The sequence below is a fragment of the Phyllopteryx taeniolatus genome, chromosome 19, assembly GCF_024500385.1.
Source record: "Phyllopteryx taeniolatus isolate TA_2022b chromosome 19, UOR_Ptae_1.2, whole genome shotgun sequence".
Taxonomy (NCBI): domain Eukaryota; kingdom Metazoa; phylum Chordata; class Actinopteri; order Syngnathiformes; family Syngnathidae; genus Phyllopteryx; species Phyllopteryx taeniolatus.
Genome location: NC_084520.1, coordinates 13,522,924 through 13,537,802, shown reverse-complemented (window position 1 = coordinate 13,537,802; position 14,879 = coordinate 13,522,924). Strand labels below are relative to the sequence as shown.

The 14,879-nt window shown below is 42.3% G+C and overlaps 3 protein-coding genes across 3 annotated transcripts; all 3 read right to left on the bottom strand.

Annotated features, from left to right (window-relative positions):
- Nucleotides 1-2,582: 2,582 nt before the first annotated feature.
- Nucleotides 2,583-6,466, bottom strand: bub3 (BUB3 mitotic checkpoint protein). Its single transcript, XM_061755725.1, has 7 exons — nucleotides 6,292-6,466; nucleotides 5,182-5,376; nucleotides 5,036-5,105; nucleotides 4,349-4,500; nucleotides 4,107-4,265; nucleotides 3,639-3,813; nucleotides 2,583-3,062 (listed from the first exon to the last, which is right to left on the bottom strand). The coding sequence occupies exons 2-7, from the start codon at nucleotides 5,371-5,373 to the stop codon at nucleotides 2,842-2,844; spliced, it is 969 nt and encodes a 322-aa protein (XP_061611709.1). The 5' UTR covers nucleotides 5,374-5,376; nucleotides 6,292-6,466; the 3' UTR covers nucleotides 2,583-2,841.
- Nucleotides 6,467-6,894: 428 nt separating this feature from the next.
- hmx3b (H6 family homeobox 3b) lies at nucleotides 6,895-10,370 on the bottom strand. Its single transcript, XM_061755726.1, has 2 exons — nucleotides 8,996-10,370; nucleotides 6,895-7,836 (listed from the first exon to the last, which is right to left on the bottom strand). Exons 1-2 carry the CDS (start codon nucleotides 9,258-9,260, stop codon nucleotides 7,268-7,270), a joined length of 834 nt encoding a protein of 277 aa, XP_061611710.1. The 5' UTR covers nucleotides 9,261-10,370; the 3' UTR covers nucleotides 6,895-7,267.
- Nucleotides 10,371-10,709: 339 nt separating this feature from the next.
- acadsb (acyl-CoA dehydrogenase short/branched chain) lies at nucleotides 10,710-14,832 on the bottom strand. Its single transcript, XM_061755721.1, has 11 exons — nucleotides 14,735-14,832; nucleotides 14,115-14,277; nucleotides 13,236-13,336; nucleotides 12,936-13,142; nucleotides 12,496-12,666; nucleotides 12,237-12,362; nucleotides 12,070-12,162; nucleotides 11,884-11,973; nucleotides 11,572-11,709; nucleotides 11,222-11,321; nucleotides 10,710-11,088 (listed from the first exon to the last, which is right to left on the bottom strand). The coding sequence occupies exons 1-11, from the start codon at nucleotides 14,765-14,767 to the stop codon at nucleotides 11,012-11,014; spliced, it is 1,299 nt and encodes a 432-aa protein (XP_061611705.1). The 5' UTR covers nucleotides 14,768-14,832; the 3' UTR covers nucleotides 10,710-11,011.
- Between the last annotated feature and the right edge of the window lie 47 nt (nucleotides 14,833-14,879).

The following is a 14,879-nucleotide window of genomic DNA, read 5'->3' as shown; positions in this document are numbered from 1 at the left end:
CGTAAACCAGCAAACTTGCGGGCAGACTTAAACTACCCCCATCCCACATTAGTGCAGAACAACAGCGATTCCCAAAAACACAAATTAGTGTGCCATAGATTACCAAGTGTGCTGCAAAACTTAATTGATCAGAGTGGTTTATTTTCTACAAATATGGTATCTTCGTTCATCTGTCGATGCCGGCGACGATTTTTCGAATGCAAAATGTGCCTTGGCTTAAAAGTTGGGAAAGAGTGTCTCATACTCAGGACAGCAGGCCCATGAGTTCTTGTTAGACATCCTTGGGTCCCTTGAAAGATGCTGTATTAATTTCAGACATTATTATTAAAAGGATCATAGCTAGCTAGTGTAAAATGAGCTACAGGCACAATATTGTTTGAAACTATTTTTAGTAACGCGACCTTTGCATGAGCTACTGTATGCGTGAATATGCTAACCCAAGTAGCGAGAGACTCCAAAAGAAAATGAAAAATTTTCATTGTGACAATACAACATAGTTAAGTGAGGTCGTACTATACAGTGTTTACTTTTTTTGTATTCGGAAAGATTCAACCGGTCTTGAGTATTAGGATCACACAATGTAAAGTTAAAGGTCGAAATTCTAGGTGTAAAAAGTCAGTAATGAGAATACAGTCGTAATGTTACACTGAAAAACGTTATGAGAATAAATTAAGACAAATACTACAATTATTAAAGTAAATACTATTGCAAGAAACATAAGAACATTCATAATGTTAGTTTAAAAGCTTTGTTGTGTTGAATAAAAAAAATTAACCCAAAAAAAAGGAACAAAGTTAAAGATAAAAGCTAGATACTGAAGTTGTACAGTTATCAGAATAAAGTGGTAATACTACAAACATGTTAATTGTAGATACGAGAATAAAGTTGAAAACGAACTATTACAAAAAAAGTCAAAAGTTATAATTAAATAAAGCTGTCATTTTTACAAAGTACAAATCTGTTATATTCCAATTCCACAATTTTTAAATTCCAAAATAAATACATTGGTAACAACTAAGAGGTTTTTGGGAATACGAGCCGTTACTCAGCCTATGTTTTGGGCTTGAGCTGCGAGTGAAAACTGAAGCGCTTAATGGTTTTTTATAAAAAAAAATAAAAAACTTCCATAACATGCCCAAGTCAAGCTGTTTATTGCAATTTGAATTAAACTCTAAAGGCATCACTGTATTGAAAAATGAACTCATTAGGTTGGGGGGGAAATTCCAAGAAGAAGGGAGAAGGAAAAAATAAAAAATAAATAAAAAAATAAAAAATAGAGCTGCGAGAATAAAGGTGTAATGTTAGAATAAAAAAAAAATAAGTTGCGTCCCCCTCCCACGAGACTAAAATATTTATTATTAATGAGTGAATCATCTACACATATTTTCCAGTGTTTTGAAGTGAATTTGTTTGACATTGTCTGATCTTCCACCTGTATCTAAGCAGGGACAAATCCATGCTATTGAATCTATTTCACATTTTTTATGCGCAAAAAGCATCTGAGTGCTCACCCAGCAAATCAATGACAAAAACTGAACACTTTCATAAATAATGTCATTATCAGACGTGATAAATTTTTTTTTTTGGGGGGGGGGGGGGGGGGGGGGAGTGGGTTTGTGTGTGTTGACGCCGATCCAGATTAAGCGGACTAATGCACGTACACAAATCAATGTGGCGGCATGCTGATGTTTTGTGCCACTAATTGGTTGCTGTCCACACATAATTATTGATGCCTCGGGTGCATTTAGTGGACGGCTTTTGTGACGGCGTTGATACGATGCTGGAGGCCATTGTTCATCACAGTTTACCGATAATCTGACATATTGCTGGAGGTCAGAGAACAGTTTCTAAAACTTTTTTTTTGTTTATTTGTATTGTTATTTAACCTTTATTTCGCCAGCCAGTTAAGGCAATTTAGAACAGATTCTCATTTGCAATGCTTGACCTGGCAGCAGACAATAACCATCAGTCACTCAAAAGGCATCATGGAGTCATTGGGTTAATAGATAAATCGAGATATGCTACATGTGTAAATTTTGCCATTTTGAAATTAGACAGTTCATTATAAAAAGGTAAAAATTAGTACCATTTTGTCTGTCAAAGCGCCATAAATGCCATTTCATATTAGGCTCTGATCCAATCAGACATCCACTATCACAGGAATGACTGTAGCTAAAGCCAGCTAATCATTTCCAGGATGCAGCGGAGGCCAATTGAGCCATTACGCCACTTAAATAGAATCATTGACTGTATATCTCAATCTTCTCTGCTGCTTTGGCCGAAGGGCCTCGCAAATTCTATTAGGCGCAATTGAAAATCCAAACTGGAGGAGGAAGAAATTGGCTGCTGTTGCCCGTTTTGTTCTGTATCTCAATGATCTACAACGGCGCATCATCATCATTATTTTTGGTGCAAGTTGCGCCCCCCGCACCCAAGCCTACCGGACACAGACTGTTGCGATTACTTCGTCAATAAAACAAGATCTGTTTAGTCTGCTGATGTCTTATCAGCGTCAGGCCACCATCTGGGTTAAGCAGAAGGTCCGCCACACACCAGAGAAAAGACCTCAAAACAACCCAAGGAAAATTTATCAAATCTTTTTTTTTTTTATTAAAGAAATGAAGGCATTACAACAAACAAACTCACAGTAGAAGAAGCCCAACAACTGTGTGACAGAAATACAAAGTTCAATAAAAGTTACACTGGATGCCAGTAGATAAATGCTTAAAAAAAAAAAATAAAATAAAAAAAAATAATTGAGGCAACCAAATATAGATATTGAAAAGTGTAGAGGCAGCGATCAGGGTAGCGAAGCAGTAAGTCGCTAGCAGGGACGGGGACTCACTTGGGCTTGGTCTCTGCGTCAGTGACGTGGCGGATGAAGACGGCGTCTTCCGGGTGCCCGACGTCGCCCATCTCGTGCATGTAGGACGCAGCGATGGCGATCAGACCGCCGTCGCTGCTGAAGGCCAGCGAAGCGATGCTGGTCGGGTAGTGGTGGAACTGGCACAGGCGCTTCTTGTTGAACGGGTCCCAGATGTTGACAAAGCCATCGGAGCCGCCTGGAAGGAGAGAACGGAGGACGATTTGGATCGAGAATGTCCAAATTTTTGCTACTGAAGGCCAAACATCCCCGAAGGACAGTGGTTGGGAATGATTGTGTTAAGAGTTTCACGTTCTCTGGCAAGACTTAACACTTTGATTCCATACTCAGCGTTGCCCATCTACGCATCTGACAGCGACCCAATGTAGGACAAAAAGTGTAGTGAAGTTTATGTAGGACCCTGGGAAACTATGGCTAAAATGAGCCTGAAATGGCAGCTTTCAACCACAATGGCAGACTTCATGTGTATTTTCTGGCATGTTTTTTTTTTTTTTTGCAGGTCTACTCAGAATAGACATCCCAACCACATTTCTTGTTCCCAAGTGTACTGTTACTGCTCAAACAGGCATAGAACTCTATCAATCAACTAATCTTACTGAGTCACTCAGTTGTGAAACTCTTTTGTTTATGGTGAATGTGTATTATATTTTCCCCCCTCCCACTGGTGGCCAAAGTGTGCAGATCAGAAGCACCACAATGTCAAAGGTCATTGAAGCAAGAAACCATCGTGCACAAACTTTTGAATTCTTTGTACCTGTTGCAAAGGTGTTGTGCACGCTGTGAAAGGAGATGGCGTTGACGGGGTAGACTTGCTCGACACCGTCCTTCAGCCGGTGGCACTTGAAGGCGTACTTCTTCTTCTGGACTTCCGGACTCGGGTCCAGGTACTCCACGGCCACACGACCCTCAATGGAGCTCAAGACATAGCCCTGCAGACGAGGAGAAATGTTTGCGACCACAATGTAGATACCAGATAAGCTAAGAGTTAGCCTAGCTTCTTCCAAAGATACCAGATAAGCTAAGAGTTAGCCTAGCTTCTTCCAAAGATACCAGATAAGCTAAGAGTTAGCCTAGCTTCTTCCAAATCTGGTAAAACTAGTCTTCTTTGTATTTTCTAGCAGTCTGGATGGCACCATGCTGCCTCTCATAGGTCAGTCTTGGTACTATGACAGACCAAGACAGATCGTTAGCAAATTGAGGTTGTTGTTTTCCTGGCCCGCACCTGTTTGTTTGGGAAGGCTCGGATGCAGCGGGTCTGAAACTTGAGACTGGACTCTCTCCTCTGCTGCACGTAGCCCATGTTCCTCAAGTCCCACACCAGCACGCGTCTGCCCGCCGTGCCGACGATCAGCCGGTCGCCCGCCACAGACATGGTGTACACCTTTGAACGACAAGCGCAAATCTATACTCAAACACACGCAGACATTTCATTAGGCGCACCAGAACAAGCCAATAATGTCGTACTCTCTCCGGTTGCGTGAAGGTGCCGGCGTTGCAGGGCGCCCTCGGATCCCAGAGTCGGACTGACCGGTCCCAGCTGCCCGTCACCATGACATTCACCTCCGGGCAGTGTTCCACACAGCGAATGGGGGCATCGTGCTTTCCCACTATGGTATCTGCAACCAAATTAGAAACCCACAACATATCTTAGACAACCTACAGTGTGTATATAAAAGTCTACACACCCCTGTTCAAATTCTAGGTTTTAGTCACATTAAAAAGTAAGCCCAAGATAAATCATCTAAAAACTTCTTCCACCATTGTGACCTATAGGCTGTACAACAGAGGAGATGTAGAAAACCATTGAGATACTGTTTTTGCACAAGTGTGGACACCCTTTTATATCAGGTTTGTGGCCATGCTCAGAAGTAACCAATCATATGTGAACTCAGGTGTGTGCTGACTCCAATTAACATGAGTTTGCATGCGATTGGTTAATTTTGACCACAGCCACATCCCAGTTAAGAGGGTTTGAACACTTGTGTGACCACAATATCTCATTTGTTCATTGTTATTTCCCCTCAAAGTTGTCATTTCCCCCCCCCAATATAGTTGCATAGGTGATAGGTCACATTAATAGTGGAAAAAAAAAAAAAGAAATTATCTTGCAAAATCCCAAACTATTATACAATAACCTTGGTCAGCATGTACCTTGGTCTGTGTTCAAGTCATGCATTTTTAAATTTGTATCCAGATCTCCACTCCAAGCATGCGTCGGGTCCTGGGGGAGAGGACATTGTGCTCTTACAAAAATGTTAAAACTCAAATAATTAAGTAACGTGGCGCCTGCTACGTACATAAAAAGCACAATCCAGAACCGGCGCAGTGTGTTGGTACTTCATGCGCATGGTGTTGGCCACCACGTCGTAGAGGCGGACCGTGCAGTCCCAGGAGGACACCAGCAGGAAGTTTCCGTTGCTGGGGCTGAACTTGACAGCGGTGATGCCATCTTCTGGCCCCTGGTTCAGTTTGTACTCGCTGGAGACCATGCTCTGCAGAAGAAGAAGAAAAACAACTCCCTTTTAATTACACACCATACATTTTTATTGTTTTTCACAAGGGAGGGTTTATTTCTGACATGCACTTCTTACAACATCATCATCTCTGCAAAAAGAGAAGAGCTGGCTTCCAAAAGCACTGTCAGTGTTGCCAACTTAGCGATTCTGTCGGTTTATTTTCACTTTTCAGTCCCCTCGACGAGTGAGTTTAATTTCCAATAAGAAACAGACAACATGAGCATAAGCATCTTCACATTGCAAAGTCAGTCTCACTAAATATTGCCAAAGACACTGTGCCGATTTATGCATCGGGAAAAACAGACACTTATCCACGTGTTGAGAACTTTTGGACGTGCTTCCAAGCTGGAAATATGTTTGCCTCACCTGTAGTACTCTACATGAGAACAAACAGTGAGAAAGCCGGCAACAGAGATGAATCAGCCAAGCCATGCAGTTTGATGACTCTTTTTTATGATTGTTGAATATTTAGATAAAATGTTCATTCAAGATTCACAGACATGTTTTGACATTCACCCCAAGAGGAGGCAGTTACTGTCTTGTTACAGTATCTGTAAAGAAAAAAAAAACTAGGGTTTTATTAGTTAATCCATGAGTAACATGGGGGGAAACTGTGTTTAATAGGCAAAATGAAGAAAAACTCTGAAGGTATTTATTTAACTGTGATTTGCTTTTTCTATAAGAAAATGGCGGAAAATTTTGTTCAGTACGTTCGAACGTGTCCGATATGGAGTAAAGCGAAAGGTCTTGGATAGCTGTTAGCTATGTGAACTTGTAAAGCAGAAACCTTGCCCATTCTCATACAACACATTGAGGAATTAGCCCTAGCCCGGAGCTAACCTAATGCTACAGCACGTTCTACGAGCCATGGCGTCGACAATTTGCACTTACCAATTATATTGAAAAGGGTCCACAGGTAATAAGATATTTTCGTTTCGACTAGATTAGGCTTTTGGACAAATACTTAACAAACAGCCACATAAATATCCGGCGAATTGAATGCGCTCGGATAACTGCCTCGGTAAAAAACGTAGTCCAAGTCCGGAAGCCGATTGCTTAGAAGCTGTTGCTGATTGGCTAAAACCAAATGCTCAAGTTCCCGCCTGCGCGTTGATTGGATGTTTTTAATTCAAAGGAGTACTTCCGATGTCCTTACGTAGGTCACGTGACACCGGAACGACTCGCTGGTTAGGAAACGCCTCGCGCATGCGTGTTAGGGCCGTCTGGGTTTCCTTTACTCCAAAAACAAAATCAACCGCAATTTATTTCATTTAGTATGGTCTAATTATGCAGCGATTTGTATACGTTAAGAAGACAAACGCAAAAAAATATTAAAAGATTATATGAGCGTTTACATTTTGTGAATTCTTTTAAATACATCACAAATACGTCTCTCTCTTTTTTTTTTTTTTTTTTTGCAACAAGAACTTTACTGGGACAACATATAAGATTCCAGTAAGAATATCAGAGGCAAATCATATTTGGCTCCTTGGTTTACTCTGCCACAATGATGTCCTTTGTTTCAAAAGAAAGAGAAAAAAAAAGTTTGTTTGCTATAGTAGATCATGAGCCTCAGAACAATGGTATTGCACGAGTAAGGGAATGTCATAGTATTTAATCCCACAATACAGTCACGAACACATGAGTCTTAAAAATACATTATGTACAAATCTTGCACATGAAAATATATTCAAACACTTTGACGCAATCGGGACAATAACATAGATTGTCCCTAAAATAGAATGTAAATGCATATGGGACATAAAAGAAAGTCACAAGGTCAATCTACAAAATAGACATAGAACTTGGAAATATATATCAACGTTTTTCAAGTTGTAGGCAAATTCAAACGAAGTGTGGTGACGTGTTAAACAGGCCTCAGTAGTGGAACCGGGTGGGGGTAGTACATGTGGTGAGAAAAGGCCAGGATGGAAGCCTGGCCGCCGGGTGAGCCCCCCGCCGCGCTCCCGCTGGTCTCCGGAGCGCCGTGGTCGTGGTAGAGGATGGGCACCCTCACCATCCTCTGCGCCGCCGCGTGGCTCAGGTTGGCCGACTCCAGTTCGGCGGCCAGCTGCCTCTTCCACTTGTTCCTGCGGTTCTGGAACCAGATCTTCACCTGGGTCTCGGTCAGGCGCAGCGAGGCGGCCAGGCCGGCGCGCTCCGAGCTGCTCAGGTAGCGCTTGATGTCGAAGGTGGACTCCAGCTGGAACACCTGGCTCCTGGAGAACACGGTGCGGGTCTTCTTCTTCCTGCAGGGCTTCCCGTCGGAGTGGTCGGGCTTCTTTGGCCAGTCGTCCTCGGCGGGCTCGGCGTCCTTCTTCGGCTCCTCTGGGTCACTTTCGTCGTCTTCCGCGCTTTCTTCTTTGGTGTCCGGCTCGCTTTTGGGGAGGTCGGGCGAGGGTCTGTCGTGCAGGAACAGTTCATCTTTCTCTGAACCTGCCAAAAAATAAAAAATTAAAAACAAAGTGACCAAGTTATATGCAAACTCTCAAAACGAATGCTACAAAATGGAATTGAATCATGACAGACGTACATTGTAATCTATTGTAAAATATTTCAACAACAATAATAATAATAATAATGGCATGTTATGGCACTCGCGCTGCATATTTACAGTACATGTTTTGCAAATATTTGTAAGCAATGGAGTGAATACTCACCTACATCTTTACATTTCATTTTTTGCCGTCAATATTCGCATTACAGCTGGCATCCTTCTCAGCACATTGCATCGATCGTATTTTACACGTATTTACCTGTTCCAATTTATTCATACGTATTTATATTTATAATTTATTCAGTGTAGTTTTTATTCTAACTGCAATTTGGGATTAGCAAGAATATTAGAGTGCAAATAAAATCACCTGATCAAATATGGAAATGTTTTGGATTAAAATAACTCATGACAGAGTCAAAACCTCATTTGTCATCAAAGGTACTTCTGATTTTATTATTAACATTATTTTGTCTTATAAAGAAATTATATATTTTTTGAAATACTATTTATTCAAAAAGGTTGTTTATCAGTAACGTTGAGTTTTCCCTTAGCACAAGATTCATTGATGCTTGAAACATTTGGGAGAGTACATTTTAAGCTACTTACTTCATGCAGGTAAAACCTTATGATATGAAAAATTGAAAGATTCATTTGAGAGCAAAAAAAAAATTCCCCAACAGATTTTAAAGTGTTTCCTCGGGATTAAATCGTATAATATTAAGTATTATAAGATTTCTTTGGGCGCTTAAACATGTAATGCATTCTCTCTATATATATACATATATAAATAATAATAATAATAAAGGTGCTTCAGAAGTTCCATGGCACCGTTGTTCACCACTCTTCAGGGGTTCTTTAGTGAAAAGTGATAGTTCTACATAGCACCCATTATTCTATATACCACAGAGTTCTTTATCTTATCATTGACCACAGAAGATGCTTAACAACCGAGAAGCATTAGGCTTCTTATTTGGTGCTACAGAACTATTGGATAATGGTTGGTTCTATATAGAATGGTTGCACAAGTCAAAGAACCACATTTGGGCACTAGGTCAATCCTTTCTTTTCTTTCACAGAATTCAAGGTAATATGATGTACCTCCAGCCTTGAGATGAGCACCGAGCGTGTACGGATACCACCAAGGAGACGCTGGGGACAGACCGAGCCGCTGTGAGGGGAACTCCAGGCGAGGTAGAGACAAATCAGCGAGCCGGGAGAAGAAGCTGCCTTCCAAGAAGCTTCTGGGCCTGGTGGGCTTGCTGTTGCCGTGGGGGTCGTCGATGCCGAGCAGGTTCTTGATGGAGAACTTGATGGAGTCTTTGGCGGACTGGCGCGTCTCTTGTTGCGCGTCAGGGTCTGCCATCGCCCTTTAGTTCCACACCTGAATCACCATCAGAATGTGAAAATTCAAAAGTTTAAAGAAACAACTGCAGCGGCAGTCAGAGCTCCCAAAAAAAAAAAAAAAAAAAAAAAAGTATCCAAAAGATGTGCTCTCTGTGGTGCTGAAGAGAGGGATAAAAGTGCTGTGTTGGTCTTCGATGGAGATGTAATGCTGACATGAAAAATGATAGCCCACTTAAAACACACTGGATCCTTGTGATTGGCCAGAGCAGCGAGCAAATGGGCTTGGGAGTCTGCAATGAGACCAGAATAGACTCCAAAAGGAATACAAAAGGTTTTTTTTTTTGGGCAACAGTACAGCCACTTATCCAATAAGAGCAGGGGTGGGCAACCTATGGCCTGCGGGCCACATGCAGCCATGCAATTCTTAAAACAACTTTTTAAACAATAAACACCTTTCGCTAGATATATAATCAGAAAGAGTGTTCAGTCATATCTAATAAGAGCAAATTGCAGTGTTCGACATTGACTTAAGAGACAGCTTATCACAGTGGAAGCTGCTACAGGACGACGTTAAAAATCACACAAAATGTTGCAATCAAGGTTCATCTATATGGGGCAGTGTTCAGTCATTCCTAGTAAGCATATCCAATCGCATGTTTAACGTATAATGGACTGAACGTTCGTGATTTGGAACATTTGAGCACTTCTATCCACTCATTTCCTCCCTTTTAACTGTTTAAGCAGACATGCGCCATATATTTGACTTGTACTTTTGCTATTTTTAAATGTCATATTGTTGTTTTAATTTTTTGTTGCTATTACTTTTGAATGTTTTTTTTGGTGTAACTACATATAATGTAGTTTGATTTGTAAATAGAGCATTAAATAATAAATCCGCGACACAAATTTAAAAACAATATTGTAGGGGTATTCAGAACGTGCCATCGTCTATCACTCGCCTCCGATAGCCCAGGATTATAAATCATAATTGCAGTTAATATTTGTATGAAAAACACTTATAGGCCACAAATATAAAACAATCAAACGAAAAACAGTTACGATTAACTGAGCGTCCCGTTCGTAACTTCGAAACATCGTATGTCAGAACAATCGTAAAATGAGGATCACTGGTACACGGCTAAAATGTAAAATAATGCTGTCAGGTGTACCTAATGGAGTGGCCGGTCAGTATGTAATCACTGTAATGTGTTGCGATGTGTTCACATGGAAATTGAATCAGTCACAGCCGAAAATAAAAGAACAGTGAGTCAATTATTCATAACAGGCTCTTTTTTTTTTTTTTTATATGAAGCGCCAGCAAATGATAAATATGGCAGACAGCTCATTAGAGGTGACAGGCTAGTCATTGAATGTAATTGACTGCTCCGAGTTTGCGCGTCGCGAACTGAGACAATGCTGCCATCTAGTGGCAGTTGAGTATTAGGTAAATAAACCACTGCAATTATAATAACAGTCTACTTACTTTAATGAGCTTGGGGCAGCGCAAAGGCACTGAAACATTAAAATGAAGAGAATCAATTGCTATGGTGGTACATTTCTGCATGATCAAGTGATCATAATTGGAAAATCCATACAAATTGACAACAGTGCACCACAAAGAGGGACACTAGAAGTGGCAAAGTGTAACGCGGACAGACCACTGCATCGTCCTTTCCAGCAAAGTCACGTGACGCACACAGTAATGAATGTTGGGAGTGTAACATGGCAGTCTTAGTAGTGCAATCCGACAGGCTACAGTTAGATATGATTCTAAACGTCAAACTCCTTATCGATGAATTTGGCCATAGTGGACAGCTGGATGTTTGTCGTGCCCTCGTAGATGGTACCTGTATAGGAAGACAAACATTCAAACCTGTTGTTTTGGTTTGTTTAGGTCCAATCCCAATGCGCAGTTCGGTAATGTCACAAAACACTTCATATTTTCTGCTGTATTCCCAGCATTTTAGTGCACGTACGTACCAATTTTACAGTCCCTGTAGTATTTCTCTATTGGGTAGTCTTTTGTGAAGCCCACCCCTCCCATCCATTCGATGCATTTGGACGTTGTCAAGGTTGCCACCTGAGGGAAAAAAACAAAAAAAACACACCAGTCCACCACTTTAGCCCAAATTCAGTGCCTATGATATCTTATGTTTTGCTTTTTGTTGGGCTTAACAAGATGACTTAAAATAGTAACTGCATGCACTCTACAGTTTAAAAAAAAGGGTAAATTTCCATTGTTTCCAATTAGAAATATGTTACGTTAGACCCGGAAGGTTCCACAGTACGACTCCATAATACAACAACGGTTAAGGAGCGTGCGGCGTCACCTCCGCCGCGAAGTATTTAGCCATGCAGGCCTCCTTGATGAAGGGTCTGCCGGCTTCCTTCAGACGAGCGGCGTTGTACGTCAGCAAGCGCGCGGCTTCGATTTGCGTCGCCACGTGGGCAATCTGGTGCTGCATACCCTGGAAGGCGAAAGGATGCAGACAGACAGACAGTCACTTTGTTCAACCCCATGGGGAAATTCAGTAGCCCTTCCAATAGTTCATGTTGTGCTATTGAGACGCCTGGGAACAGAATTGCACAGTGGAGAAAAAAAAAATGCATCACATCTCCTTGAATATTTACAGAAAATGTACCTGGAAGTCGAAGATCCGTTTTCCAAACTGCCTCCTCTGTCTTGTGTAAGGAACCGTATGGTCAAAGCAACCTTGTGCTACTCCCAGCATCTGTAACATAGTTCACATTAAATAATGACCCATTTTCTATGATTTTTTTTTTTTTTTTTATACAATAAAATACTTTTTTTTCCTTCTTTTAAACACCTGAGCTGCAATTCCTATTCTGCCCTCATTCAGCATTCCGATAGCGTATTTGTACCCGTGACAGAGCTGCCCCAAGATGTTCTGCTCGGGCACCTGTACGACAGAAGCTGCAATTTAGCAGAAGTCACGAGATGCATTTGCAGCCGAAGCAGGTCTTGAGTGCGGACCTTGACGTTGTCAAAGTTAAGCGGGCAGGTGGAGGACGCGCGCAGCCCAAGTTTGTTTTCCTTTTTGCCGATCTCCAGGCCCTCCGTTTCCCGGTCGACGATGAAGCAGGTGATGCCTCTGTAACCCTGTCAATCACAAATCATAAGCCTTCTCTGCTGGTCCGAACACTATCAGAACCACTGACCTACATTTACAAACCAAATTACACTATTTGTTCCTTGAAACTGGATGAATTTATTTAGGGCTGCAGCTACTCACAGCCGAGGGGTCCACGTTGGCCATCACCAGGAACACGCCGGCATCCGCCGCATTGCTGATCCACATCTTGGACCCGTTGATGACGTAATAGTCCTTGTGCTTTTCCGCACGCGTCTTCAGCGCAAAGGCGTCGCTGCCCGACTCGGCCTCGGACAGGCAAAAGCTGCCGATCTGTGGGCGAGACAAATCCTGGTAAATGCACCTCGGAATGTGCCGGCTTCAAACGAGACGTGGCTACTGAGCTTAGGGTGTCACAGAGTACCATCAGGCGGTTGCTACAGAGAGAGTGGAAGAGTCACAGAAAGGCATAGAAGTGGACATCCTCAGATAATCAATGGTCAACACAACCCTCACATTTGAAGAACCTAAATAGCGTCTGGTGAACGTACGAACAGTGTTTCCAGTGTTTTTTTGTTTACTATGAATGTAAAATGTCCCACCATGTCAGTGGACAACCTGCTGAGGTACTTCTCCTTCTGAGCCGCAGTTCCCAGTTGCACAAAGAGCGTGTTGATCAAAGTGTTCTGGATGTCGCACAGCACAGCCACGGAGGCGTCCACCTTCGCCAGCTCCTCGATGACCAGGATGGAGGAGAAGAACGTTGAGCCGGTGCCGCCGTACTCCACGTCGATCTCGATGCCCATGAGCTGCCCGGTGGAATCAAAGAAGGAATGAAAAGCATTACCAAATCACATCATTCCTCATTTTAGGAAGATACATGGGAGAAAGAAGGCTCTTACACCCTGTTCAAAGAGAGACTTGATCACTGTTTCATCCATGTTAGATTGCTCATCCATCTTGGCCACAAGGGGAGCGATACGTTCTTGTGCATACCTTTTCACTGTCAAAACAAACAAAAACAATGAGTGTGCTCTGCATTAATATTATTGCAGTGGAGCCATGAGTTGCGAGTTGAATTCATTCCGTGACCATGATGGTAACTCTCTCTATCAAAATGAATGGAAATGCCATTAATACATTCCACCCCACCCACCCCCCCCCCAAAAAAAAAAAATCCAATGTCTACTCTGACAAGAACAACAGATCTCTGTAATATTGCACTGTGTAAAATAACACATAATTGAATGTAAAGAATTAAACAGTTATTGACACACTTTTTGGTTTAAATTCAGAGGACATTGAGCGACCCCAGTTTGAGAACCACTGCTGTGAATCACTTTGTGTTGCTTTATAAATATATATATATATATCCATCCATCCATTTTGCGTACCGCTTTATCATCACAAGGGTCGCGGGCGTGCTGGAGCCTTTCCCAGCTATCTTCGGGCGAGAGGCGGGGTACACCCTAAACTGGTCGCCAGCCAATCGCAGGGTACATATAAACGAACAACCATTCGCGCACACATTCACACCTAAGGGCAATTTAGAGACTTCAATTAACCTACCATGCATGTTTTTGGGATGTGGTAGGAAACTGGAGTGCTTGGAGAAAACCCACGCAGGCACGGGGATAACATGCAAACTCCACACAGGCGGGGCCGGGATTTGAACCCCGGTCCTCAGAACTGTAAGGCAGATGTGCTAAGCAAGTGCTATAAAAATAAAGTACACATTCATTGATTCATTAACTAGCTATCGGTAAGCAACATCCCCTCACCCGATTCCCTCATCATGCTCTCCTCCTCTGAAAATGACTGCAGGGGAGGGAAGTTCACCACCCCGGCCGTCTGCACTGAGTCCACATCTAGGGCAGACTTGGTGGACCTGTTCCTCCATCCTGGCTGGCATCCAACCCACGTCCGAGTGAGCTGTCTGCAAGACTAAGAAAACAGACAGAAAATGCTTTCAGACACATTTGCCCGCAAAATTAGGAATGCAATAATTTGCCAAGGTAATATCTTACAAGCTCCGGTTGCCAGTTTGTGAGAGAATAAATGACTTGGCAGCGTTTGGAAATTGGAAGCACTCCAATGGTAGAGAAGCAAAATATCCCATGACGCATTGCGCCGATACAGAAAAAGCCAGATATCACAACATTGATGTTTTTGTTTCATTTTATTGAGTGACTATTAAAAATCCCCATAATGTGATGACGGACTAACGCCGAATATTTTCGAACACAGCATGTGACTCTCAATGCTAGCTCTTAGCCTCCATGCTAATCACTTTAGCGACGTAGCTGACGCAAAGGCGTCCAGTGCAGCTGCGAATGTAATGAAAACTGCAAAATCAGACACTTGACATGTAATGACGTGACGTCACCGTTCACTGGTTTACCTTTGACAAAGTCCTCACCAACACGGCAGCCATGACTTGGGTCACAATGTTTACATGCGTACGTCACTCCCGGGGGTGGATGTTGCGTTTATAAACATAGGGCATACCGGGACTAAATATGACAATGACAAATATTTTTTTATTC